The sequence below is a fragment of the Rissa tridactyla genome, chromosome 9 (assembly GCF_028500815.1).
Source record: "Rissa tridactyla isolate bRisTri1 chromosome 9, bRisTri1.patW.cur.20221130, whole genome shotgun sequence".
Taxonomy (NCBI): Eukaryota; Metazoa; Chordata; class Aves; order Charadriiformes; family Laridae; genus Rissa; species Rissa tridactyla.
The window spans coordinates 29,040,384-29,067,500 of NC_071474.1; the positions used below are offsets into that span (position 1 = coordinate 29,040,384).

Genomic DNA, 27,117 nt, shown 5'->3' on the forward strand with positions numbered 1-27,117 from the left:
GCTGCTTGTTTCACATTAGCATCCTTAACATTTTCTATCTAATCAGATTTCCTGTTGGTTGAGGAAAGCTGCCTGTCCTCATTACCAGCTGCTATCCCAGATTTCCCTCTCCCAATACATATTTTGCCATGCTTGTCTGCTTTTCTGTGTAAAAAGGTTATGTATGCCTGGAGGGAGACTAAATGTTAACACAAAAAAAGAAAAAAAAAAAAAAAGGCCAAACCCCCCCACGTGAAAACAGAACTGTGGGCAAGAGGCCAAGACTCTTGAATATGTGACTGTGACTAACCAATGGGTGTTTTTAAAAAAACATTTCTCTCATTATATTCCCTCCTCTGGATGTAATAATACAACTCAAATTAGTTTTCCAGGAGCAGACTTCTTTTTATGTACCCATGTTTTATACAGATAGCAGCAGCTTACGTTTAAACTATTTAAGAGAACAAATAGCTGCAAAATGTACTTCAGATGGCCCTTCTCCTGCTAGCAGTGTATTCCTGGCTGGAGGGAAGCTACAAAAACACCCTGTATTTTTGCTGCTGCTGGGATGTAATTGTAAACAATGCGCAATGCCCACAGGAGCTAACATCCAGGTAAGGATGTCAGGTCTGCTTGTTTTATTGCATTTGAGAGATCCACGACATTGTAAACTGTAGAAGGACTTTGACAAAACAAAGCCAGAATGATGCAGAATAAAAGCAGCAGTTCGTCTTTTACCTTAGTCCAAAGTTGCCCATAGCATAAGGAAAGGCGGCATCCTGTCTGAACTGGGATCCGGATGACAGACATCACCCTGCTGGCACTGGACCCCAATGGGAATTTCCACATTTTGAGAAGATAATATTGTTGTGTTTCCTATTGTTCTCCTCCTTCCTTCCACATCTACCACTTAAAAAAAAGACCGTCCTTGCTGTAATTACTGCACTAAGGACCTTCTATGGGTCCTCCAGGCTGGTATCAAATGTACGGGCCCTGGACCTATTCTGTTAAGGTGTAGTTGAGGCAGATGGGTGCTGTGAAAAATGATGACATTGCAAGCAGGCAGGTAGGGTGCCAGAAAAAGAACAAGAAATCAAGCCAGGTTTAATTTAGGAAACACAGATCTAATTTTCCTATTCCTTCTCTTGCTTTTAGAAATGGGCCTGAGATACAAGAAACAATGGGCCACTTGGTTAAGACACCGGAGTGAGGTGGTATTTAAGTCTTTCAGCAAACAGTAGAATGTTCCCCAAACACCCCTACAAAAAGCCAGGAAAATCTTTTTACCTGGTAACATCATACATGCCTAGGGGGTTCAAATTCTAAAGTGTTAAATGAGGTTCCTTGAGCATTAACCCTCTGTGAAAGTGGTTAAAAAGTGCAGAGAAGAAATCCATCATCTAAATGAAATATTTAGACAAGGAGTTGCAAAGTTAAAAACATGCAGGATTTACTCTGTGTTCCCAAGTCGTTACTCAGCAGATAAAAAAGGTACATTTTTTATACTCTCTGCAGAGTCTTTCAAGTCTGTGGTTTTCCATAAAACTTCCATTATGACATTTTACTTGGAGAGCTTTCCTAATAACTGCTTAGTTGCCATACTTTCCAGTACCTTCAAAAACATGCAAATTATGCTGCAGTAACAGGTTTAAATGTTTCTTTTCATTCATCCTCCTAGCACAATCGAGCTATTAACTGCTCGGTTCACTCTAGAAGGTTTTCAGGTGGGGTTTGCTTCGGCCACTCCAGTAACTTCAACGGACTGTTTTAGTTTTTGCACTGAAAGCACAGTTCAGATCATTTCACACTCAAAATTTTTCAAGCTTCATGCCAACAAACCCCTGAGGATGACACCCACCAGTCTTCCAGTGGGTCTAACACCATTGCCAGGCAGTTCACAGATTTTGAAGAAAGCCCAATGCAGCCCAGGCCATTTAAACTGCAGCACAGACTACAAGGACTCCTAAACATGTCTTTTCCCTCTCATGCTAGTGGCAATTTCTTTCACAGAAACACATATAGAAATCACGCAACAATAACAATGGATACCCCTATGAGTTTCCATCAATTCAGATGGTTGTGGGATAAGTCAATAGGGCCACTGCTTCTTGTGCCCCGTCTAATAATGCAAAATTCCTGGAGGAGAGGGTGAAGGATAAAAAAGGGAAGGGGAAGAGACATCCCTCCTTGTACACTGCAGTAAAAGATGAAAAGCTTTCCTCTTAGAACTAAACATTTTCGGTAAGAATGATTAACGGTACCATCTGCCATGGAGGAAGGAGTAACACAGCTGCTGTTGGAGAGAGACAGTACATAGATTTACGGAGAATCTAAGAAGAGCAACTGTTGGCTTCCAGGTGACAATACAGCAGAGCTGATGCTCCCCAGGTCTTCACTTAGAGCCTGCACCTTACAAGCTTCTCCCAGCGGATCCTGAATCCTCCACATTGAAGCAAACCATGCCCCCAGGAGATTCACGCTCTGGAGATAAAAGGCCCAGCACAACTCCAGTTCCCTTGTTCCTCTTGAATATTACACGCCATTACCATGTAAAATTGTTGATTTATTCGCTCAAAATGATCAGACTAAGAGCTAGTCCCCAGGAGGAATCCAGCTGCCGGTAGAAGTTCCACTGAAATGACCATCAGCTTCCGCTGGAGTTACACATGACCACAAGGAAAAATTGAAATACAGCATGTGAGTCGATGCCAAGTTGAGGGCCCTTCTTTTTATGGCTCATGTGGAACCTTTTCATTTCATCCAATATCACCTCCTGAGGATGCTGAGCACCTCTAGTAGCTCAGTTGTCATCATCTGCCTAGAGGAGCTTGACACACAGAGCTCTGGGCTCATAATTTACTCATGAACAACACAAACCCTGACAGATGCTAGGAAATTCATTGTATTTGCTAATCCAGAAGAGTGCTATGTGATTCACCTTTCCTTCACGTTTACTGAAGTTAGAATTACAAAATCATGACTCCTATCAAGTCAGCCGCAGAACTGAGAGAAAAATTAGACTTTGTGTTCTCAAAACCCGATTGCAATATTCAGCTATATCATCACCGAACCAAAAAACCTCTCCCCGCACCTTCCATCAGTGTTTGTGTCAGACTTAGTATTTCTGGTGAGATGAGAAAGAAATGCTATTTTAATAAAAATACTTTTAAAATAAAACACCCAGAGCTCCCAGAAGTGATACAAAGAACATTCATGCAAAATTTAGGGTATGTAAGAGGAGAAAGCAATTGAGTGAATATTTTGGGCTAATAGTGACAGCTCAGCAACTGATGCCCATCATTACACAGGGAATAATAGAAGTGATTTGTGAGGAAGGACTCCAACCTGCTCACTTTGCCATTCCCGCAGAATCAATTGTGGCAGAATCCAGCCCTGAATATTTCATCTTAAAATACATCTACCAGCAATAAGCATTATTTGTCTTGGCAGATACTGGAGCTTATGCAAAAAAGTAGAAGGCTTACCATGTGGAATATGAGGCAGTAACGCAAAACACATACGGAACAATAAGAGAAAATAGTAAAAAAATATAATTTATAATACCTTAATCTTACTTACACTAGACAAACAAGTTAAGATATAGATACCTCAATTAATAATTACATATTAGTAAACACAGCATTAGAACAGACCATACCTTTGCTTTATCTGAAAAGGAAAACATTCTACTTGTATTTTTCTGCTCTGCATGCATTTCATTTTCCAAAATGCAACCGGGCGTGCACTACAGACAAACTTCACCCTGCTTCAACCGAAGGACAGCTGTCATGAGCATTCTCTAGCGCTATGCAGAAGCCTTATGGAGTGAAAGGTGTTTGGGGACAAGCCGAATCCGAGTCTAAGTGCCATATTTGCAGCAGAGTGCAGCTTCAGGAATGTTATTGGAAAGAATCGACTAGGAATTGATGCCGTTTACGTAGCAAGCGACTTTTGGCAGCCAAAAAAAGGGCAGTGTGTAATGATGAGAGCTGAAACAAACAGACTTTATTTGAGAAAAAGCAGCGTCACTTTACTTCTTGTCTAGAATGATACCGTACATGGCTTGTATTGCTGTGTCCCGTGATAGCTGAATCAGACACTAACAGGCAAGCAAAGGGGGACACGGAGTGCATCGCGCTGCCTGCACTGACACAGGCTGGGAAACACACAGCACACTCTAGGGACATACATGGAAAAAAAAAATAAAATAAGAGAAACAAACAGAACATGGATCCATAGTGCCACAAACCTTCTGGCTCTGTGTTCTCTTTGAGGTGCACTTGCTTCAGTGGGCAGCAGAAGATTTCGTGACACTTAGCACGAAAAGGGGACTCTTTTTTCTTTAATTCCGCAGATTGGATCGAATCTTGCCGTAACATAATGTACTCCTGTGTGCCAGGGGGAGCGTCATCCATAACTGTGGTCACCACATAACAAAATGAACTCAAGTTAGAGCTTGAGAAAAGCAATCTAGAGAATTAAATCAACTACATCATGTCAGGGTGGGGGAAAGAAAGGAGGGGAAGAAAGGTTTATAGGAAAGAAAATCAAATTTAAAGTGTAAAGTATCTTAGTCATGGTGGTAGAAGGGTGGGGGAAATATTTACTTCTATAAACAATGCTTCTCATAAACATCAACACTTTATATTGTTTCATGCAGCTTTAATAAACAGTAGAATAACACCCTGCTCCAAAAAGCAACAAGGCTCTCTCCTATGTCTTTGCTTTATTCTCCTATAGCACCTATATCTACTCTGCATGCAGACTAAGAAAAAAAAGGCAAACACAGCATGCTGTTATTGCCTAGCCACAGGCAATCTCTCCGTTAACACCAGGGAGTAATCATTCCACATCTGCAGGTAACGCAACATCAGTGTATCTATTCCCCAAAGTAAAAAGAACACGCCTTTATCAGGATATGTAATTGCACGCAGTTCCTTAAAGCAAGGCTGATAATCCAATGACATTTGACTTGGCCGTAATTTTCAACGGGTAGAAGAGTAGATGTACAAAGAGAAAGCACATTAATCCTTTCGACGGTTTTCTCGTAAAACAGCAAGTCATTTTTTAAAGTTGATCTTATAAGTCAATACTGCCATTAATAATATAAATGATACGCAGCCTGAAATGTTTTCTGAATGGGGTCAGACTATTAAACGGTAAAAAGATAAAATATACAGCACACAGAAAGCTCCAGCTACCTCAAACTATTACATTACCAGAAAGAATTGAAACACTTTTCCACTATCTAAGAAACGGAGCCTTAATAACGGAAATAGTGAGATTCCTCAGCTTACAGCTTTAAGGCAGAGATCATCTCTCAAGAACAAAAATTAAACGCTTTTTCAAAACACAGTCTCTAACCACTGCTAGATATTTCTAGTGTGATGCAGAGATATAAAACCACAGCCAAAACCAGGCTGAGATTCTCCAACTCTGTAGAAAAAAAAATAAAAATAAAAACATAGATATATAACAAATTCCAAAGATTGGGAAAGTAAAATTCCAACAATCAGGAAAGTAACGATTGATAGGCTAGTCTAAAACTGCAGACGCACTAGCGCTATGTAAGTTTATACGGGTCTAGAAGTGTCGGCTGTTAATTCAAACAATTTAACCGCTTCCTAAATATCTGTACATCTATAATCATTTCAAAAAACTGTCAGATTTAAATATGGATCCCCTCAAGCAAATATGACCCTCTTGCATTTTCATGCACCGGACTTTTTCCTCTCCCATCACGAACAGCACTAGGAAGAGTCACATCTAGGTGCTAAGTAAGTGACTCAATTTGATAGCCTTTCGTTTCCCAGTGGGCAGCCACACTCTTTCAAGACCTCATTAATCCGCAGGAGACACTTTGCACCTTGGCTGTTGTTGCTTCATTAGACTACACGCAGCATCAGTGACACACGCTAATAATCCATATAAAGTGTCATTAAAAGGGATGCAGGAGCTAATAGGAAAGCACAAGTCGTCTAAAAAAAAAAAGAGCAGTGGGTCAATGGAGCACAAGGTCTGGGTTGACAGACAGTTTCTCCCTTAACAATATTAGTTTTACTTTGGCTTGCTGGAAGGCTATGTGTGTGTTCACAAAACATACCGACAGCCCTGAGAATGAAGGGCAATTCCTGGGAGTAATTATTATGAGTCAACACCCAAGATAAGCCGAAGACCAACAAGCCCTGCTGGGTCAACTCCTCCAAAAACCGTTGCAAGCATCTGCGTAAAGCCACCACCAAGCCGTGCCACCAACATCAACGGTGCAGGAGCCCTACGGCGCGTCCTTCTGACATTTAGAGGGAGGAAGGATAACAGGCGCCGTGACACATGAATAGCCAGCAGAGGAGTGAAAGGCACAGCTCTGGCTGATGCGCAGCAGAGCGTGTCCTGCTGGCAAAACCCCAGCTTTGGGCAAAAGGCACATCCCTGGCCTGACCAACCCTCTGAGAGACAGAGCCCTCGCTGAGAAGTCCCATTCAGCTGTGGGGACCTCAGAGAATGACCCACAAAGCTCAACGCTGTGGGATGTTGGACTCATACTTTAGTGAAAAAAAACAAAAACCAAAAAGCAGAAATCAGGCTGCTAAACAGGGTCTGCAGGTGAGGAGGAGGACTGGAGATTACCCAGAGGTATGGAGTAAAGACCGGTTCTTCTAGCCACGAGAGCTGTTTGGCACTGGGCTATGATTTCTCAGCTTCTGTAAGCTCAGAGGGCTCTTGCAGCATCTGCAAACCAACTCCACCGACTGATTCCATTCACCCAATGTTTGGCAAATAGTTGCTTGATATCATTAGGTAGGTCTACCTCTACCTGGGGCAAGCTCACTAAGGCAGGTAGAGGAGATATAAGTGGTCCTTTATCAGTGACCTATATGCTCATATCACCACTATTTATTTAAATATGAATAAGCCACAAAGAGAACCACACCTTCAATAAGTCTAGAACACACTGAGATCAACAAAAGAACATGGGGTCACTAGAATCTGGGACAGCAGGGGTAAACGAGCCTTAGTTTTGAGGACCATCATAGTACTGACATCTGGAGCAAACCCCAGCAACCGCAGCTCTAATAAAGCCTTAATGCTGGAATGATGTATGGATAACTTAATTGATGTCAGTGTTTTGAAGGAAACGGCTAAAACCTTTTCTTAACTTGATAAATGGCCTCAAGTCAGGCAGAGAATTTATTACAAAACTAGGAACACTCCCTGGCCCCCATGCCTCCTTTCCCCTGCAATGACGACAGCCAGACACCCTCGTGGAGCCACTGAAATCACAGCTACAGGACCTCAATTATGGGTCCCAAGAACCAATCCACAGGGAGGTTTCAACGACACAGAATCTAATGTAAAAAGCTTTAAAAAACCTGATGATGTCCGTTTTTGATGACTAAAAATAATCAGTGCACAACCATGAAAGGATCATTGTTAAACCACTGTGAACAAGCACTTTGGAAAAGGAGAAATATCACTAGGAATCTGTTAGGATTTTGCTAATGGGATAAAAAAAAAACACATATGAAGGAAACACACATACACCAGAGTAGGAGAGAAATGGTAAATTTTAGGTGATTAACAAAAATCCAAAGTAGTATTTACATAGTATGCTATGTGGAGCAGAGGACATTGCTTTTACTCAACTGTTCCCACCACTACAGACTCTGCTAATTGCAGGACCTAAGATATGCTTACACCCCTCTGCATAACGCACAGGTACACAAGTGAGCTTTAAACCAGCTAATTTGGGTAGCAATCACAAGCCAGCACCAGGATCAACAAGGGCAGGAGAAGACCCATGAGAAGCCTGACGGACGCCCAGCTTCACTCCATCACATGGATGCTGTTCTCAAGAGCAGCTGAAGAACCCTTCATCGAGGCACATCTATATTTCCTTGGCCACCTCCCTGAAGGCAGATGCGGAGTCATCCTGCCAGCCTCCGATATTCAGCAATGCCTCCGTCGTTATACTTCAGCAGCCACTCACCCTAATGGTACTCCCCATCCTCATGGGTAAAACGCCTCGTTGGTCTCCATTTCCATCTCCCCGTGAGTAAAACAGGGGCAAGACTTCATAAGTCATGGCCACAAGTGATTAAGATACTAGTAAGTAACTTGTATATCCTCAGCTAGAAGATGATAATTAAATACTTCATAGCTTTAAAAAAACCAAACCAAAACAACATGTTTTTTCTTCCCTTCATCCTCCCCTCATAATTCAATGGAGAGACAGAAAACACAGCAACTGTGTCTACATGAGAGGAATTTGCTCAGCAGTTAGCATAAAATAGCTGCAGTAACTGTTGTTTCCTACGTCAAAACATTCAACTTCCTAAATAACAGCCTGTAGCATATCCCTTAGGGTTTTTTTTAAAAATAAAATAATGACAGTAATAAAAACTTACTGACAAGCCAGTAGGAAAAAAAAAAATAAAAATAATCTTTTTTCCTATAAGCCTTACTGAGACAGAGGAAAGTGATCTTTAGGATGACTGAAGGCATCAGGATGTTTTTCAAGATAAATCCAAACATGTTTACTTTCTATAAACGCACCAGCTAAACACTCTGCTGGTTTGTGTCTTTCTTTTATGTCCAACTGCATTTCAGTCCCATCTAGAATTGCCAGAAACCATAACATCAACCCTGTCCATAGGCTTTGGCTCAGGTTCCAACTGAATAATCTTTGGTATAATTCAGAGTTTAATAAAGCTGGAAGGAAACATCCTTCCCCCTTCCCTCGTTTTAGATGGAGAGGCTTCAGCTCTGCGAGCTAAAGGCTGTAACAACCATAGGTTAAATACACGTTGATATCCAGGCTAAAAAAATCCCCACGTTCCTGTTAGACTGTTGTTCTTGTAGGTACGACACAATTTAACACAAACATTTTATGCTTCTACGGATCCTTTCCCTGCTTGAATGACCTTTTCAGGTCATTACCTGCAACATGAGCTTTCTCCCTCCTCCTTCAGTTCCTTTACTTTTCTTAGTCTGGTTAGTTTTACATGCTGTGAACCCCAGGATACTTATCCTTGCAATAAATTACTTTTTCTGGCATTTCAGAAGGACTAAAGTCATAGCTCTACACTAGATCTTCAAGCCATGAAGAGCACTGGAGTGCCTCTTCAGTCATTGCATCCGCAAAGTGAAGAAAATCCCCCTCTTTGGCACAAGGGAGCAAGTTGTAAAGGAAAAACATTCCCCCAGTATGACTCTTTTTTTTTTTTTTTTTTTTTGAAAAATCAAGGCAGCAGCACATGCCCCACCGCTGCAGCTGGCCAGGCTGTGCTGCCAAACGAAGCGAGGATGCTCCCACCGAGCCCCTCCCGCATCCTCCGCCGCCTCCACCCACGAAAAGGAAAGAAAGATCACGAGTGAGGGGACCCAGGCCCCTGAGGCTGTTTACGATTATGCAGGAAATGTTTTTTTTCCCTTTTAGAGAAAATATTAGGATACTGTGGTCGCTTTCAGCTCCTCACAGGGACAAAACTAAAAAAAAAAACAAAACCCTCCAAAATAACTTGCTTCAAGTGAGTGGCTGCAGGACAGGGAATGGGTAAGAAAGAGGGGTATTTTTTCTGTAATAACATTTCCCCCACTGAAGCAGCTGCTGAAAAGCTCTCAGGTACACATGCAACAACAATTCCCTTTGCTTCTTTTCATTACTGCTTTGTTTTCTCCCTAATTTATTCCTGTTGAAGGGGTGGGTTTTGTCGGCCACCTGAACAACCACAATCAAGTCAGGGCCCCAAAATACTTACAAGCTAATTAAAAAATAAAACAAAATTCTATTCTAGGGTTGTGATACACTCAAGTCCTCTTAATGGCAACATGGTCTATCCATACCATTTCCCCACCCAGCTTTGCCAAAATCCCGACAAAGTTTTCTTACCCAACAGCCCCGGCACTTCTGACTCCCGCAGAAACCTTACCTCCCAACTTTAAAGTTTGTTGACTCTGACTTGCAATTTTCCCAATGAAGACAGATGTCACAGGCGATACAAGCAGCCGTATTCTCTGAATTTTACTCACGACAATTCATTTCTGGAGTGTCTCCTTTTGCCCTGCTCCTTTCTCCCCAGCACACCACCAAACCCGGGCATCGCACTGGAAACGCACCACCTCGTTCAAAGTTTAAAAAAAAAAAAACAACAAACCAAGACGGCAAAAATACCTTGTGGAAGATGTAACTTTTTACCTTGAGAGTTTCTTTAGATGGTATTTCAAAATTAAGACTCCGCTGGAAATGCAAACTCTCGTTACAGCTGGCGGGAGGCCGTGATGGACGACTGGCTGCCAGCGCCACGGCGGCACAACCGGCTCTTACTGGGAAGCAGCGCCTGGTCTTTTGTTCTCAAACCAATACTATAAATTTCCTCTACAGCAACTACTTCTCTGTGCTTATTTTTGAACTGATATTAAAAGGACAGTTTTATGGCATGCGTGAACAGAGCATAAATTTTGAGATGGGCAATAGTCGTCTCTAAGAGCTCAGACACTTACCATCTTGGGAAAGCAAATTCCTTATCCAATAGAGGGCTTTTACTACTTCAGCTAATGATTTTTCAAACTGCTGATCTAAATTAGATTGCAATTGGTTATTAGGAGTTGAGGCTTTGGGGATTCAACAGTAATCTAAGAGCTCTTTTCTGTGTCTGGTGGGAAAGGGAGGTTAAACTTCTATTTATGGCACAAATGTCACAGGAATATTTAAAATCCACTGTCGATGGATGTCCAAGTAACAATCCTTATGGTAAAGCCAACAGCCCAGCTCCTGCTGTGATTGCCAGGTAAAGCAGAGATTCTCCAACACTTCTATAGGCAGGAGCAGCCTGGACCTCTGCATTTCCCCAGCCCCTGGGGCAGGTTCCTCATCCCGCATCAATTATTGGTTTTATTTGTTGTATCAGTTTTTGTTACCCCAGCAGCAGCCACGGCCAACCACGCCAACGTGCATCTCATCCAAACAGCCCCGAACTGCTGCAGCAGAGGCTGCAGCGTAAGCGTCCCCAACGATTTCTGCCAAACCCTAGTCCGACCTGGGGGCCTGATTCCTAGATGGAAACAAAGTGGAGAACAGACATGCCCTCTGCCAGAGGCTGCGGGAGGAGATGGAGTGCCACAGTCCTACTCCCAGGGCTTGGTTGAGCGCGTGCAAAGCAGAATGTCCCATCTAGCTCATCAAGTGCGCCACCTTCCCCCCTCCAAGAAAGTAGGAACAAACTCCATTTAAATCCGTTCCAGCTCATCCACAGTGGATTTCTCCCCAAGAGCTCCTCAGCTCCCAGGTGGATCCACAGGTGGATTTCTCCCTGAGCTCCTCCCTGCTTTAGGTGGACCATCAGTAGTTACCGCACAGTCCCTTCCTATACACTCCATAAAGTCCTTATTAAAGAACCAGGAACAAAAGTGAGCCCAAATGATGCGGTTAAAACCTGCTTTAGGCAGAACATTTAATTCTTAATTAATTCTTAAGGTCTGCACAACCCTGCCTTCACTCCCACATCAAAGAATTTCACTGATGACTTCAGATAGTCGGTTTATTTTCCGATTTGAAACTACTTTCCATTGTGAAATATCTTTAATATTTCACAAATTAAAATAAGCAACTATTGTCTTGCAGTCAAAATTGAAAGCCTGCAGCCCTTTTGAACGCGTCTCTTTCAATACGTGTAAGAAGTTCTAAACTTTTTTATCTGCTGAAAAATTCTGAAATATGTTCTCTTTGGGTCAACCACACAGAATAATTTTCTCAGATCCGCCAAAAATATTTGCACAGAACACTCCCCCTTGACCTAAAAGAGTAATTGGATTAACTGCTAGCAGTAATAGCCTGTTATCCTCTAAAAAGACTAGCCAAGATAAGGCTGCATTTAGATCCTTGTGCATAATAAAGACAATGACATCCAACATCAAAAATTTGCCAATAAATTCTGCTAAGAGCGCATCTCCTCTTTTTCCCTATGGAAAGGGCACTAACGTTTCTCCTTATTTCCCAGCTGTTCTAAGCACCTACTACCAAACAGCCTTTGATTAACCCTAATCTGGCCACTATTCAGTGATGCAGCTGCCTATAACCGTGATTTTACTGTGCCCACACGCAAGAGGGTGGTTCTGATGGGCAGCAGTTTCCTCTCCAGATGCTGCAAGGCAGTGCCATCAGCCTCCCACATCCGAGCTGTGATAAAGATCCACGTTCCTGCTCATCCAGGGATAAGTAACATCCACAATCAAGGCCAGGTTATACAGGGCTTTGAGCACCCTGGTCTGGTGGGAGGTGTCCCTGCCCAGGGCAGGGGGTGGGGCTGGATGATCTTTAAGGTCCCTTCCAACCTCAACCATTCTATGATTCTATGATTCTAATTTACTCGCCATGGTGCAGACCTGCTGCCTTTCCCTTCCCAGCCACCAGGATCTGCGGTTTTGCTATGCAAGACGCGTGCCCACTCATATCTAACTCGGCAGCTCAGTTCACCACGTCACCATGCTTGCCACTGAATGGATAAATATTGCTTCCCTGCCTTCTCCGAGTGGCTTTCTGCTTTTCCCATCTGCTAAAATAAACGCGAGCTGGCTGCTTTCCAAACAGGTGGGTTGCTTCATGCTCCACAGCAGACGAGATAGTAATTTACAGTGTACTATTCATTTTTCTGGCGTGCGCGTATCAAAAGCAACAGCCATACGGACCAGCCTACGGCAGAGCTGTGAGCACACCAGAGTGTTACCGGGGACACTTCATGGAGAAGTCGGGGTTGGCTCAAGGGAGGATATGGAAATGGCAGGAGCTGCTTGGCCAGCTTCAGAAGATATCCCATCCATATTGCACAGCCACCAAAAGATGTTGCATCTTCAGATCAAATTCTGGCTGCCACCCAATGTGGTGCTGAGGGACATGGGTTAGTGGTGGTTTTGGCAGTGTTAGGTTGATGTTTGGACTCGATGGTCCCTTCCAACCTAGACGAGTCTATGATTCTACCGCATCAGCACACAGCTTGTGGATCAACCATTCCTCTTTCTGCTGCAAAGACGCAGGTAAGGGAGCCTTGGGGATGAGGGGAGGAGATGGGAGGCAGCCCCAGATGAAAACGAGAGCTCCCACCCCTCACTCACCCCCAACCTAACCCCAAATCCACTCTGACCAGCTCCACACAGAGAATATCTCGTAGTCACACAGCAGTGAATCATAGAATCATAGGGTTGGAAGGGACCTCTGGAGATCATCTAGTCCAACCCCCTGCCAGAGCAGGGTCACCCACAGCAGGTGGCACAGGAACGCCTCCAGGCGGGTTTGGAATGTCTCCAGAGACGGAGACTCCACCACCTCTCTGGGCAGCCTGTGCCAGGGCTCTGCCACCCTCACAGGAAAGAAGTTCCTCCTCATGTTGAGGTGGAGCTTCCCATGCTCAAGTTTGTGCCTGTTGCCCCTAGTCCTGTCGCTGGGCCACACTGAAAAGAGCCTGGCCCCATCCTCCTGACACCCACCCTTTCAGTATTTATAAGCGTTGATAAGATCCCCCCTCAGCAGTCTTTTTTCCAGACTGAAGAGACCCAAATCCTTCAGGCTTTCTCCATGAGAGAGGTGTTCCAGTCCCCTCAGCATCTTGGTAGCCCTTTGCTGTCCCCTCTCCAGCAGTTCCCTGTCCTTCTGGAACCGGGGAGCCCAGCACTGGACACAGCACTCCAGGTGTGGCCTCCCCAGGGCAGAGCAGAGGGGGAGGATGACCTCCCTCCACCTGCTGGCCACGCTCTTCTTGATGCCCCCCAGGATGCCATTGGCCTTCTTGGCCTCGAGGGCACATTGCTGGTCCATGGGCATCCTGTTGTCCCCGAGGACTCCCAGGTCTCTTTGCACAGAGCTGCTCTCCAGCAGGTCACCCTCAACCTGTCCTGGTGCAGGGGGTTATTCGTCCCCAGGGGCAGCACCCTACAGGTATGTTTCCCTCCATGGAGGAAGTTTGGGAGAAAGAGTGAGGAATGCCTCTGTTTCTAAGAGAATATCCTTGCAGTGTGGTGAAAAACAGGCAAGCAGAGGAGGAAGCAGCAAGAGAACTGCTAGCAAGGTCCGGGGATGAGTGGGAAGCTAACAGTTTTTAAGAGAGCTTTGGAGAGCTACAGCTCACTAGTTATGAAATATTAGAATGCTCTTGTGCAACATAACTTTTAATAACAATTTAATTATTAATCTAGCCCTATTTGGAGCTAGGAGAATAGTTTCAAATGACATGGGATGTCAAGAGAAGCAGGAATGCCTGTAGCTTTTTATTCCTATTTATAGAGCTTCTAGTGACAACAGAAGGGCTACAAAAGGAGACATAAATTTCCCTGGCGGTGGGCAGAAAAGAAAAACAAAAACACAAAGAACTAAAAGAAATCAGAATCATCCTGGAAGTGCAGAGCAAGGAATAGAAGCCTGTGACAGGCAACAAAATCATCAAATGAAAGACTGCATCCTTCCTGGAAACGTGAAGAAGGATCAGCCGTACCTGTTGAGGGACAGGAGATGGGCAGCAGCACAACAGACTAAGACTCTTGTTTCAGAGACTCTCTACCACTGCAGCTCTTGGGCATTTCACTCGGAAGAAGGGGACAAGAACAGAAGCACCGTTCATGAAAGGACAGGTGACACCTCCCAGTTATGTGCCTATTTCACTGTGGATTAACAGAAGGAAGGAGGCAGGAAATGGAGTGTTTTAAGATTCAAACTCATTACAGAAAGAGCCGTTCTGAGACACAGCCTCAGAGGAAATCTTTCAAAGCAAAGCACAGAAAAAAACTAATCAGCAGAAGCAAAAGGTGTGCACCCTGTTCCCACGGCCCCGGGAAGCGGCGGAGCCCCATACGATGCTCTGGTCCAGCAGCTGCTGGATGAACAGCCGAAACATCGTTTCAGAAAAGAAAAAAAAATAATCTAATTTAACCTAAAATTAACATTCTTCTTCATTTTAAGGTCAGAAGTTACTTTCAATAGGTTGAAAACTAAGCTTATACAAAATGGGTCTCTGCACACAAAAACACATGTGTGCACAAAATATTTCAAAACATTATTAAAAACCATTAAAAACATATTTTTAAAACAGTCAAAAGAAAGGCTGCAACATTTTCTCATATTCTTTTCTTAGTTAAATTCACCTCCATCCACAAGTGGATGCAAACCCCAAAAAATTCCCAGCAAGTTATTCACCCTGAAAAATACTATTCAACCGTAGCCTCAATGGAGTCACTCATATGACCAAGAGAAACCTCTGCCTACACTGTCATTTCTATTTACCAGTCTATCACCTACTGCAGAAGCCACTGCTGGAACAGCATTCCCCGGCCAGCCAGGGGAAAGCTCTGACATCCAGGCTGACAATATCGTGACCGAATAACGCACCTCAAATAATGTGACAATTAGCCAGCTTCCCCCCGGCCTCATCTGGCTCATAAAGTCTTAAGTCATTATATCCACTTGAACAGCATATCGATTAGGAATGATGTGCAACAATACTCATAAGACTGCATGCTCCCCGCTCCCGATGCTTCCTGAAATAAAAGGACCACATTCCAGAAGCCTTCACTTGACACGGATATAGCAACTGTACTTGGAATTATTTTTTCCCCTCTCTACATTTATCGAAATCCCTCTGTACATTACACAAATCCATGTGCAATTATGCTATCACCGTTACACGCTGTAGCTACAATGCACTTGCTGCACAGACACAGAGGGGTTTTGCTCTTCACGGTTAAACAATTTAATCACCACAGAGCCAAATGAGCAGAAGATTAAACTACCTGTCTTCCTGTTACCGTCCACCGTAATGATCATGCTTGTGGAGTCCAGCTACACGTTCTCAACTACCCAACAACTTCGTTTTGTACTTTCACATAGCGGGCAGCACAACCACTAGGTACTGGCAGCCTAACTGCACCAGAATCACCGTAATTTTCATAAAGTATGACTTTAAATGTTATATTCTTATTATTTCATGCCTAAAAGGGCATCTTTCAATTCATTGAGGCAGCTGCTAGACCATCTGAAAGACAAGGCGGGAGAGGTCATCAGCGCTGGGTCACCTGCAAGAAGCAGCGAATGTGCAGCGACGTGGCAAACACCACTGACCAGGTGGATCAGGGAGAGCGCAAGGAGGACTTTCACTGCCCAGTTATTCCAGCTTGAACAGACAGAAGCTCACAGCAGAAACTGGAGCCAACTTGACCTCAGCAAGCATGAAGCGACCAGCTCCTCCCTCTCCAAGTGGACTCTGCAGGCAGATGTCTTGGCAGCCCTCTTCTTCTCCCTGTCCTGCAAGCAGATGATGGATGAGCAAGACCTGAGTGGGTGATGAACGAGCAGGACCTGGATGGGCGATGGACAAGCAGGACCTCCTTGGCTCCCCAAAACAGAGAAGCCAACCTACCCCATGTATGCACAGCCTGGAGGTGGTACCCAGACAGGCTGCTTAACCAACAACATTACAAAGTTGTCATGTTTCTCCCACTGGTTTAAGCTGCCGCCACTCAGGTAGGAGCACCGATGCCAACCCAATTCTCTGAGCGGGTTGAGTGAGGGAAGATAAACCAAGAAAGCTGCTGCTGGTGTAGCTTAGAGTACGTTTGCATGATGTCCACTGCATTGACATGGCTGCACACGCAACCTGGACCACAAAAGCACTGACACTCTAGAGTAAAGCCTGATACGAAAGGAATTTCAATACAAAGTGTTCGCATACTAGTGAAAAAAAGAGTTAAAAACCCAAGAGGTGCTGTGCTTAAGCCAAACTGTAAATAACTCAGAGGAGCGACTCTGACCCAGCAGGTCACTGGTCTGCTCAAAACAGGCCAACTCATCTTGCACTTGTTTGTGACTGAGTGACGTGTTGTCACCAATGGGAAGGGCACAGTGACAAGGTCATAGGAAAGAAATTAATTCTGAATTTTCTACAAACCAGCGGATGTTTCCACACAGCTTAGCGTGACATTCAGATGTTGCTACAGGTGATCTCCATACCCGGGTGGCTGCCATCCACCGCCGGCTGCAGGAGACTACTCTGCAGCAGCAGCTCCTCCAACACCCATCAATGTGCACTCCTGGACACCCAAGCTGCAACACACTATTTGGAATGAACTTTTTTCAGAAATCAAAAGGCAAAAGGATCAAACAAGGCTGTTCCGTTAAAGTAGAAATATCAGCGGAGTTTATTGCCTTCATACCTATTTCTTACACTACATTGCATAATATGCTCACATTGGCGTTCAGCGCTGTAAATGACATAAAAAATAACCCCGGGCAGCAAGCACAGCAGAGCTCGAAGAAAAAAACCCTCGTATTTCACATTCCAGTGCATGAATACTGCAGTCCTCTAGCTTATAACAGTACAGGAAAGCTAGCAAAGACAAATGTCTGTCTTAGAGAAAAGACAGTTTCAATACTGAGCTATAAATTAGCTTCTAGTGTTTAGGATGTAGTAAATGATTTTTATTTTAGTAGAAGAAAATGCCACTCTCTTCAAACTAAGTAAGGACATTGCGTACTGCAGATTGGCGTGGGGGATCTGCCTCTGGGGGTACCACGATCCCTTTTCGTACTGCTTTGAACCCATCCATATTAGAGACAAGTCACTACTTCACGTCGCTATCGTATTTACGCCTACTGGGCCTTCACATAGCTCAAAATAAATTAAAACATTTATTCTGGAAGATGGTTCAAAAACTTTAAAACATGGAAAGGACTTTCTGTTGCTGTAAATGTCTGGAACTTGTGGATTCATACCAGCTCCAGTCAAATAGAAAAAAAAAATAAATCAAGAAAAGCTTCAGAGCAATTTGCAGTAGCTGAATACTTGGCCCATACAGCTGTCAAAACAAGTTCTCGAGTATGTACGTCCTGCAAATGCTCATTACTGAGTATTGTGCTGCTTTGGACCGTTCAATTTTGCAAACTCTGTGCTCAGCAGTATTTGCACAGTTCCTAATCACCAGTGGTAGGAGTCGTTCTATTGCTCCTTGCCCTGTACGCCACAACAGCACTGACGGTATTTTTAATACAAGCCCCCACGACTCCGCTTGCATCTTAAGTGACTGCCAGAGAACACAAAATACATTTTTAAGGGTTTTCTCACAGAATTCATTTAAGAAATGAGGTCTTTGCAGGTTGAGAACAAATCCACCTTTCCTTTTACTTTTGAATCTATTAATCTGTAACTTCCACGTTACTGATGTGCTCTGCTCCTGAACCAAAATCCTAAAGAGATTTTTGCAAAACCTTATTAGCATTTTAGCCTGCCTTTAACTATTCATTTCACAGCCGATACACAATTGTCACGGGCTAACGGATGCCAGCTTGGTGAAGGGGAGGAGGAGAAGGGGACAAAGGCTGCAGATCACAGACGTGCCATCCCACCCCTCCAAGCCCCCGCCTACAACAGGTCCTACCTCTCACTGCCTTGGTCTTTTGGGATCAACCCCACCTGAAGCCCTCTCTGGAAGGAAGAAGACAGTGACTTTGAGCTGCTTCTCCTTGTCCTGAGCTGTCCCGCAGATGCGGGGAACTGAGGCCATCCTGGGGGCCCGTGGATCTCCAGGCTGCTAAACTCAACGATCAGAGATGACTCACTGTCACTCTCAAATACATTAAATGGTTCTGTCAATGTTCTGACTTGTATTATTGCTGTAATTGTTGTGTCTCACAGCTGAGGAGCTGACACTAGGGCTGACTCACCCACGGCAGCCGTGCTGGCTCAGGCTGCTCCTGGCACTGGGGCTCAGACCTTGCCCTTACCCATCAGAAGTCATTCTCTCCCACCAGGTAAGACAACAAAAGAGAGCTTCCCTCGGCCATATCTGACAGATCTGCGCCAAAGTTTCTCTCCAGGAATGCTTTGCATATCGTATATTAATAGAGTCTGACTAGCGTCTTTAGCTTCACAACATGTCTAGACAAAGTGTCCCGCTGTGGGCAGTTGCCTGGAAGGGCACTTGCCTGGAAGGGCACTTGCAAAAGCTGTGGGTGAACAAAACAGAAACCGTGTGGAGAGCTGACACATTGTGTGTTCCCTGCATCTCATTTATTTATTCGCAGAAAAGTGAAAATCATGGGAACCTGGCTGAAGTTTTAGGCCAAAAGAGGCTAAAGCCCCAATGTTCATTCCTTTCAGTAGATGTCCATCACCCAACCACCTACAACAAAGGAAATAGTCAGCAGACAAGAACTAGTTAAAAGTTCCACAGAAGCTTTTTGAGGGTAAAAATGTTAAACAGGCACAAATTGCACAAACAAGATGTTTAACCAAGTGCTCCCAGTGCTGAATTGTTCTCCCAAGCCCGGGTGTACTCAGCAGCATCCACCCTGCCTGCACTCCGACCATACAACTTCTACCCAAGCATCGACCAATGCACTATATAGTTTATATGGGAAAGGGACTGTCAACACATGGTGTAAAAACACCGTGTCACAGCAAAGTCACAGTAAGCCGACGCTGAAAACCAAGAACAAAGTATTTATAGCCCACCAGAGAGTCTCTACCACTTCTCACCAACCACAGAAGTTCGCTTGCCCTTGCCATGTTTCTTGTTAGGTGAAGACTGCAGCTAGATATAAAGTTGCATCACTGCTTTCCTTCATGTAAATGATCTATTTAAATCGAATGCATTTAACTCCCTTTCAGCGCCTTTTGTTATCCTCCAACATGCTGTGGCACGATTACAACTTTAAATATTTACTTGACATTATCTTGCATCTGGCAAATGTATTCTGATACTCCCAAGTAAGTCCCATGCAGGATTAAGTTATCCACTGGTCTTTGCACAGTTGCGATGGAGCCATTTATTTTATCGTTGCAATTCTCTCTGAATCCGGCCTGCAAAGTCTAAGGAGTTTTCCAATGATTATGTTATGACAGCTGAGATTTGCAGAAACCAGACTAATTTCTGAGTTTCTATAGAAGCTAAGTCTTTCTTTCCTCCATTAGGATTTCTCAGTTTCTACACTATTCAAACCCATATAAAGCCCGGCTAATATTCTGTTAGTTCTGCCAATCTGTATGCATCTTCTCAGTTTATTCTCTTTCTTATTGTTAATTAACTATTTCATGTTGCAAATTCCCATTTTTAAGATAAGGTGCTGTTGTCACAAAAGTCCCGTAAGTGAATCATTATAACTATAATGCATTCATAAATAACACATTACAAGACTTAAAATAAATATTTTTTCTACAGTTGCTGCAACCCAATTGGCCTACGTGTAATAGAAATTGTGCACCCATGAAATTAAACGGAACAAAAAAAAAAATTATTTTCAAAGGCTTAGTTCTCTGAAAAACTTATTGCTTCTAATTCTTTTTGGTCCACGCTATTTTCTTTTTGATCCTAAAACAGAAATTAGAATACTAAGACACATAAAAATGACAGCCTCTGGGTAGAGAACTGAAATAATGAATGGCAACCAAATTCCACTGAAGGCCAGGAAATCACAGCGGTGGGAAGGAGAGAGGAAGAGGAGAAAGGAGAAAAGCAAACACCTAAATATCTGCTAAAGAACCTGTGGCAGTGTAGCAGCATTCTCAGACAAGTCTTCAGTAAAACTTTCCAGAAATCCTGGTCTCTAAATTGGAGACACACAAATTTGACAGATGGACCACTTGGTGGATCAGGAATTGGATGGATGGCCGCAGTCAAAGAGTTGCGGTCAACAGCTCGGTGTCCAAGTGGAGACCAGTGATGAGTGGCGTCCCTCAGGGGTCAGTACTGGGACCGGTGTTGTTTAATATCTTTGTTGGCAACATGGACAGTGGGATTGAGGGAACCCTCAGCAAGTTTGCCAATGAGACCAAGCTGTGTGGTGTGGTTGACACACTGGAGGGAAGGGATGCCATCCAGAGGGACCCGGACAGGCTTGAGAGGTGGGACCGTGCAAATCTCATGAAATTCAACAAGGCCAAGTGCAGGGTCCTGCACCTGGGTCACGGCAATCCCAAGCACAAATACAGGCTGGGTGTAAAATGGATGGAGAACAGCCCTGAGGAGAAGGACTTGGGGGTGCTGGTTGACAAGAAGCTCAACATAAGCTGGCAATGTTTGCTGGCAGCCCAGAAAGCCAACCGCACCCTGGGCTGCATTCCCAGCAGCGTGGCCAGCGGGGCGAAGTGGGGGGATCCTGCCCCTCTGCTCTGCACTGGGGAGACCCCCCTGCAGTGCTGCCTCCAGCGCTGGGGCACCAACAGCAGACGGACACGGAGCTGTTGGAGCGGGGTCAGAGGAGGCCACGGAGGTGCTCCAAGGGCTGGAGTCCCTCTGCTCTGAGGACAGGCTGAGAGACTTGGGGGGGGTTCGGCCTGGAGAAGAGAAGGCTCCAGGGAGACTTCAGAGCCCCTTCCAGTCCCTAAAGGGGACACAGGAAAGCTGGGGAGGGACTCTGGATCAGGGAGTAGGGCAAAAGGATGAGGGGGAACCATTTTAAACTGGAAGAGGGGATATTTAGATGAGATCTCAGGAAGAAATTCTTTGCTGTGAGGGTGATGAGCCCCTGGCCCAGGTTGCCCAGAGAAGCTGTGGCTGCCCCATCCCTGGAGGTGTTCAAGGCCAGGCTGGATGGGGGTTGGAGCAGCCTGGTCTGGTGGGAGGTGTCCCTGCCCATGGCAGGGGGGTTGCAACTAGATGGTCTTTAGTGTGCCTTCCAACTCAAACCATTCTAGGATTCTCCTCCCCAAAGGCAAGGTCAGGTAGGAGGAAAGGGAACATAGCAAAGGTTTTTCTCCCTCTTTTGCACAGGGCACGGGCAGGAAGGTCTGCATGGATCTGTGACCATAATCTCATGAGCAGGCAGAGGGGGTGAGAAGCTGGTAGGATGACACACAATTTATCCTCAGTGATGGCAGCAACACACCCACACTGGAAGTCATCAACCTAAAGGGCCTCAAAAGCAACGTCACACATCTTCAAGATGAGAATTAAAAAGCAGGGTCCTGACCATCAATGATCTCCGCACATTTTTAGAAGAGGGAGGGCAAAATATCAAGTGTGGTTCATCTCTAATTGCATCTCCACATTCCTCCCTCCTGGAAGAGACAGCAAATGCAATTATGCTTTGATGTGCTGTCACCAAGCCTTTTGCAATTAATTCCTCTGTGCTCTCAAAGAAACCTCTGATAACGGAGAGCTCTGCGTAGACTCCTGCATACATCTGAACAGGCTGGACTGACATTTGCCAAGGCCCCGTTGCCATGCTCTTCTCTCTGCCTTTGCACAGGTTTCCATGCCCGTAGATAACACACGCTTCACTGCTCACCTCCTCCTGGTGAACCCCCATCCCACTGAGGACACAGACCTAATGAGCACCAGTAACACGCAAAATCCTACTTCACCGTAAGCTTTGGTTGGGTGTTCACAGCCCCGCGAGAGGCAACACAAGTTTAATTTGATGTCAAAGCCCATGTGTAAGTTATGGAGCTTTTGCAGCTCTCTCAATGATCCGATCACAACCATGAAAATGGATGGACAGTACTGGTGCAGAGTGCTTGGGAACTGGGTGCCTAGACCGACCAGCATGAAGAGTCTGCGCGACATCCCTTTTCCAGGGATGCAACAGAGCACAGTCAAGAGAAGATTGTCAATGTTTCTATCACCCTTTCTGCTCCAGTCCAACCTGCAAGTGCTAAAGAGCCCCCTTGCTTTCCCCACACACCGCTACTTCTCCATTTCAGGTTGGGAATTGCCTTGCCGTGCCCCCAACAGCGCACGCCGCAGGTGGACTCTGCTCCGCACACATTCCTACAGCGCTGCGCAGAATGGGTTTTTTCCCCATTTACTTGCCATGAAGAAACTCAGCCAACAACAACATGGGGAGGGGGAGTTGCCCAAGAACAGTTTTGTCAGGTTCTACAAAAGTAAAAATTCAAAAGGATGCCCCCCCCCCAAGTTGAAATAATTAGGCAAGTCCACGTTTTTTGGCTGACCCAACTTTGCGCTTAGCGAGACGCTCTGTAAAACGTCTCCCTGATTTCTCCTGAATGGCCTTTAAAACATTGGCAGTTCAGCCTGCTTAGGTCAGCACCACACGCAGAAAGCTATTAAAACCTGTGCCTTAATAACTAATCCCTTCTACCCGCTCGTGCCCACCCCACCGAGCAGCAACGTGACACGTAAGCGTTGTTCCCAGCACCGACTGCAGCATGGACAACGGTTACATTTCCTTCGTACCTAAACCAGCAATATTTTCACTTTATTTTTGGCTCACTCTTTATCACAGGGCTAATAAGTCCCGGTCGGGTAAGGCTTTTGCAGGCTATCCAAGGCTAAATCACCTAAACGCACCCCTCCAGCTCACAGCGCTTTGCCACTGCTGGCATATGGAGAGTTTAGATGAAAATGAGCAAATACTGGGCAAAAACTATTCCAGAAGAAGCTGAATATTTATGGTTTGTGCACAGAAACCTGACTGGCAAGTGAATGCTTCAGGTAGAGATAAAAGGAGTGACAGAAGAATAACTTTTATTTATGCAGTCCGCATTTAATGAATGCAGCAACATTTGCAGATGATTAAGGTCTAACCAAAGCGCTTTGTTGTTCCTGTTGCAATTCTGAAGGGTTTGGGCTTTATTTATTCTTTGTCTTCTTTTTTTTCCTCCCCCCATAGTTGCAACTAAATATAATTTTTGGCTTTGCGAAGGCCTATTTCCATTTATAGAATCCAGATGACAGGCTGGGGACGATATTTTCCTAGCTGAGGCATCTGCCTCCTTGACAGAGGGAGAGATAATCACGTTGGGTGAAACAGGCTCGGCATCTGCGACAAGCTTAAGATGTCAGAAATGAGAGCATCGCGTCTTGTCCCTCTGGATATTTTTTTATTATTTTTTTTTTCTGGAGAAATTTAGCCACATCTCATGTGAAACGCAGCCAGCTCGCAGCGCTGCTCTGCCGCCAGCGACAGGGAGGGGGAGAAGGGAGGGAGGCAGGGGACCAATTCACTTCTGAGACTGCCACAGTTTCTATTTAATTGCTTGCTTATTTATTTAATTATGGCAGCGACAAGAACTTCTGGTCAAGCTGCCAGCATGCTTTCCCTGAAACAATTCACTGCTCTGAAATTACTTTCGCTGGACAATCCTCCTTCCCTCCTGGATCTCCACCAGGAGTCGCCAAGGCACAGAGCAGCTCCATCTTCTTCTGCATTCCCCTCTTCTTCTGCATCCCCATCCTCTCCTTGCATTCCCATCCTCTTCTGTATCCCTGTCTTCTCCTTGTATCCCCATCCTCACCTTGCTTCCCCATCCTCTCCCTGCATCCCCTTCCTCTCCCTGCATCCCCATCAAGAGGGATCAAGCTGACTGGAGCCACCTTGCCCCAAGGCAGCAGAGGCAGGAGGTCCACTGCACAAAGGTTTTTGCAAGTGGACTGAGTCTGGAGAAGCATCTCCAGGTGGACTGAATGCTCGTATCCAAACAAATGCCTCCATGGCACACGTCACTGCCCACCAGCTCAGCACTAACCTTCAGCACTTCCCCCCGCTTCGCACAGATTACATCCTGCTTTTTGAATTATAGATCAAATGTTCTGCAGTCACAGATCAAATTATGCTGATCAAATTAGTAAGATCAAGGTGGTACTTTTCTTTCGAGATCTGCCATTTGATGCTGCAAAATGCCACCAAATGAACTTTTCTGAAAGCAGATCCCTCCTCCCTCTCACAACTAACTGTTTCTTGCCAGATGTTGATGTAAACGCTCACAAATCAGGGTAGATCTCCGACAGATGTGCCACCTTTGGTGGAATACACAAGAACAAGGAGGCTTTTTGAATTCAAGAATAACATTCAGCCAGAATTGATTGCTCGATGCAGATGACTGTTAGTATAAATATTTTAGCTAATGTTCACCAGGGGATTTTTTTTCAAGAAAGGCTGTTCTCCTTGAGTTGATTATTAAGGTACTATTTTGTAATGACTTGCATTATATCACGAAGAAGCTCCCTCAGCCTGTCTTAACAGGAGTGTAAGTAGTACTCTTCACAAAGTTTGGAGATAATGAGACTAAGAAAATGCCTTTTTTCCCCAACATTATTTCCTAAGAAACTCAGAAATGGGCTCTGACTCAGAACAAATGAAAAAATAGTCTTAGAAAATAACTCTGCTGAAACTATAAAACGTTCCTTGAATCCAACACTTCCATTCCCTTCACAGCAAAAATATCCAAAAAGCAAGAAATGCCAATACATAAAAGATATATAAGGTGATACTGCAGGAGTTTCTCCAAGAGAGACACGTATTATTTGGCAAATACGGGCTCTGGACCAATACAGTTACTCAAAGACTGTGCAGTAACCAACCAACAGACAAACGTGCTCCTTTAAAACACTTAAATCGGGCATCTTAGGCTAGCAGACAGTGCTACAGACAGCAGACGGCTATTGTTTGACCAGCTGTAGTCTATTTACTTTACTGCAAGCTTATATTTGTTGTGTAAATGCTACCACGGCAGATGAAATTCCACTTGAATTGACTGAAGCCAAGGAAACAGCCCCCCACCCCACCTTTCCCACTCTCTGGTGGTCAGGTCCCAGTAGCCACCCAGGAGGACCGAGGTGACAGCAGAGGAGAACAGAAGTGGCCGCAGCAGGTTTTGGAGAAGAGCAAAATGATGCTGAAAACCAGTTTCTTTTCGCCAGAGCGACCTAAATGATTCACAACTCTAGACTCCTCACCAGTCCTTCCCCACCATAGTCACGATCGTCTCCCCTGAAGGAGTCCTTCTCCCTACTCCTGCTTTATTTCAGGACCAACATTTTTGTCCTGTACTGTGGATGCTGGCACATTACAGACTCTCACAACGTTTGCCTTGTTCTGACACTGAACCAGCAGCTTCTGCAGGAAAAGCAAAGTGCCGCACTGCCTACCACAGAGATTTCTATAAACACTATATTTTAATCTCGTCGAGTTTTCAGCATAATATTTTAGAGGTTAATTTGAGCTCTGCTGAGGTTTCAGCTCCTGTGATCTATACTCACCAATTTAATTACAACCTTGTCAACTCATTCTGTCTAAAGCAAAAGGTCCAAAATCTACCCCTGGAAGCACACGTTCAAGTGCTACTCCAGTCTTCCTCCTCCAGTCCAAGGGGATTTAAGTCCAAAGCTCTACAGTTGTGAAGATGAAGATGTGAAAGATGTTTGAAAAATGTGCCAATCATTTTTCACACTCTCTTCATCATCCAGCAAAGAATGACAGTAGAGGCCTTTGGGGCTTCTACTCCTTCTCTGTGACAGAACGTCTTGAGCTCTGCTGTCTTCTACCTTGTCCATTTGGCTTAGGTCAGTGAACACTCTCACTGTAGAGCGTGAATTACTTGCAGTATGGACTCAATGGGGGGACCTTTGCTGTGAAACACTGAGGCACCAACACAGCAAGTACTAAAACACACAGACTTTACCTGCAAAGGTATATAGATAGATACAATCATATTTGTAAACATCTTTTTATATATAATTGTTTTTAGATAGGTAGATAGATAAGTATCTCCTAACACTATAGCTACTTAACAAAGAAAAACATCAGATCATCGAGTCCAACCATCAACCTAACTCTGACAAAAACCATCACTAACCCATGTCCCTCAGCACCACGTCTACCCATCTTTTAAACACCTCCAGGGATGGCGATTTCACCACTTCCCTGGGCAGCCTGTTCCAAAGCTTGATAACCCTTTCAGTGTAAAAAACTTTTCCTAACATCCAATCTAAACTTTAGAGTTTTCATTCCTCTTTGAAGACAGTGCAGACATAGTGATAAATCTTGGTTTAACATGCAGGTGTAGCGTAAGCACCTGAACAATAACTTGTGAATAAAAGGGAGTTCTGGGTGCTTGCTTTTTACTTGAACAAGGTTATTATTTGAATCTTAAGACTTCTAGCCAGCAACAGCCACCACCTCTACAAGCAAATGCACACGTACACGTGAAGCAGTTCATGTTTGACGAGTAATATTAGAAAAGATTTCAAATGTGTCCTTGCAATATCACTAATATCAGGGAAAGAGTGCTGGAGTGACCAGAGTAAGGACAGTACAAAAATTATTTTGGTATATATATAATATGCTACTGGTTTTTATATTTTGCTTTGTACTTTTAACAGTTGACCCTGTAGAACATCACCAGCCCTTTTTAAATTTAT

The 27,117-nt window shown here is 44.5% G+C and overlaps 1 protein-coding gene across 4 annotated transcripts in view; it reads right to left on the reverse strand.

Moving 5' to 3' along the window:
- The window catches only part of FGF13 (fibroblast growth factor 13), a 272,868-nt gene that overhangs the window by 125,095 nt on the left and 120,656 nt on the right, over window positions 1–27,117 (reverse strand). For all 4 annotated transcript variants that reach the window (XM_054215273.1, XM_054215276.1, XM_054215275.1 and 1 more), the window contains exon 2: window positions 4,229–4,396. In XM_054215273.1, coding sequence (XP_054071248.1) covers window positions 4,229–4,396 — 168 coding nt within the window. The remainder of the gene's footprint in view (window positions 1–4,228; window positions 4,397–27,117) is intronic.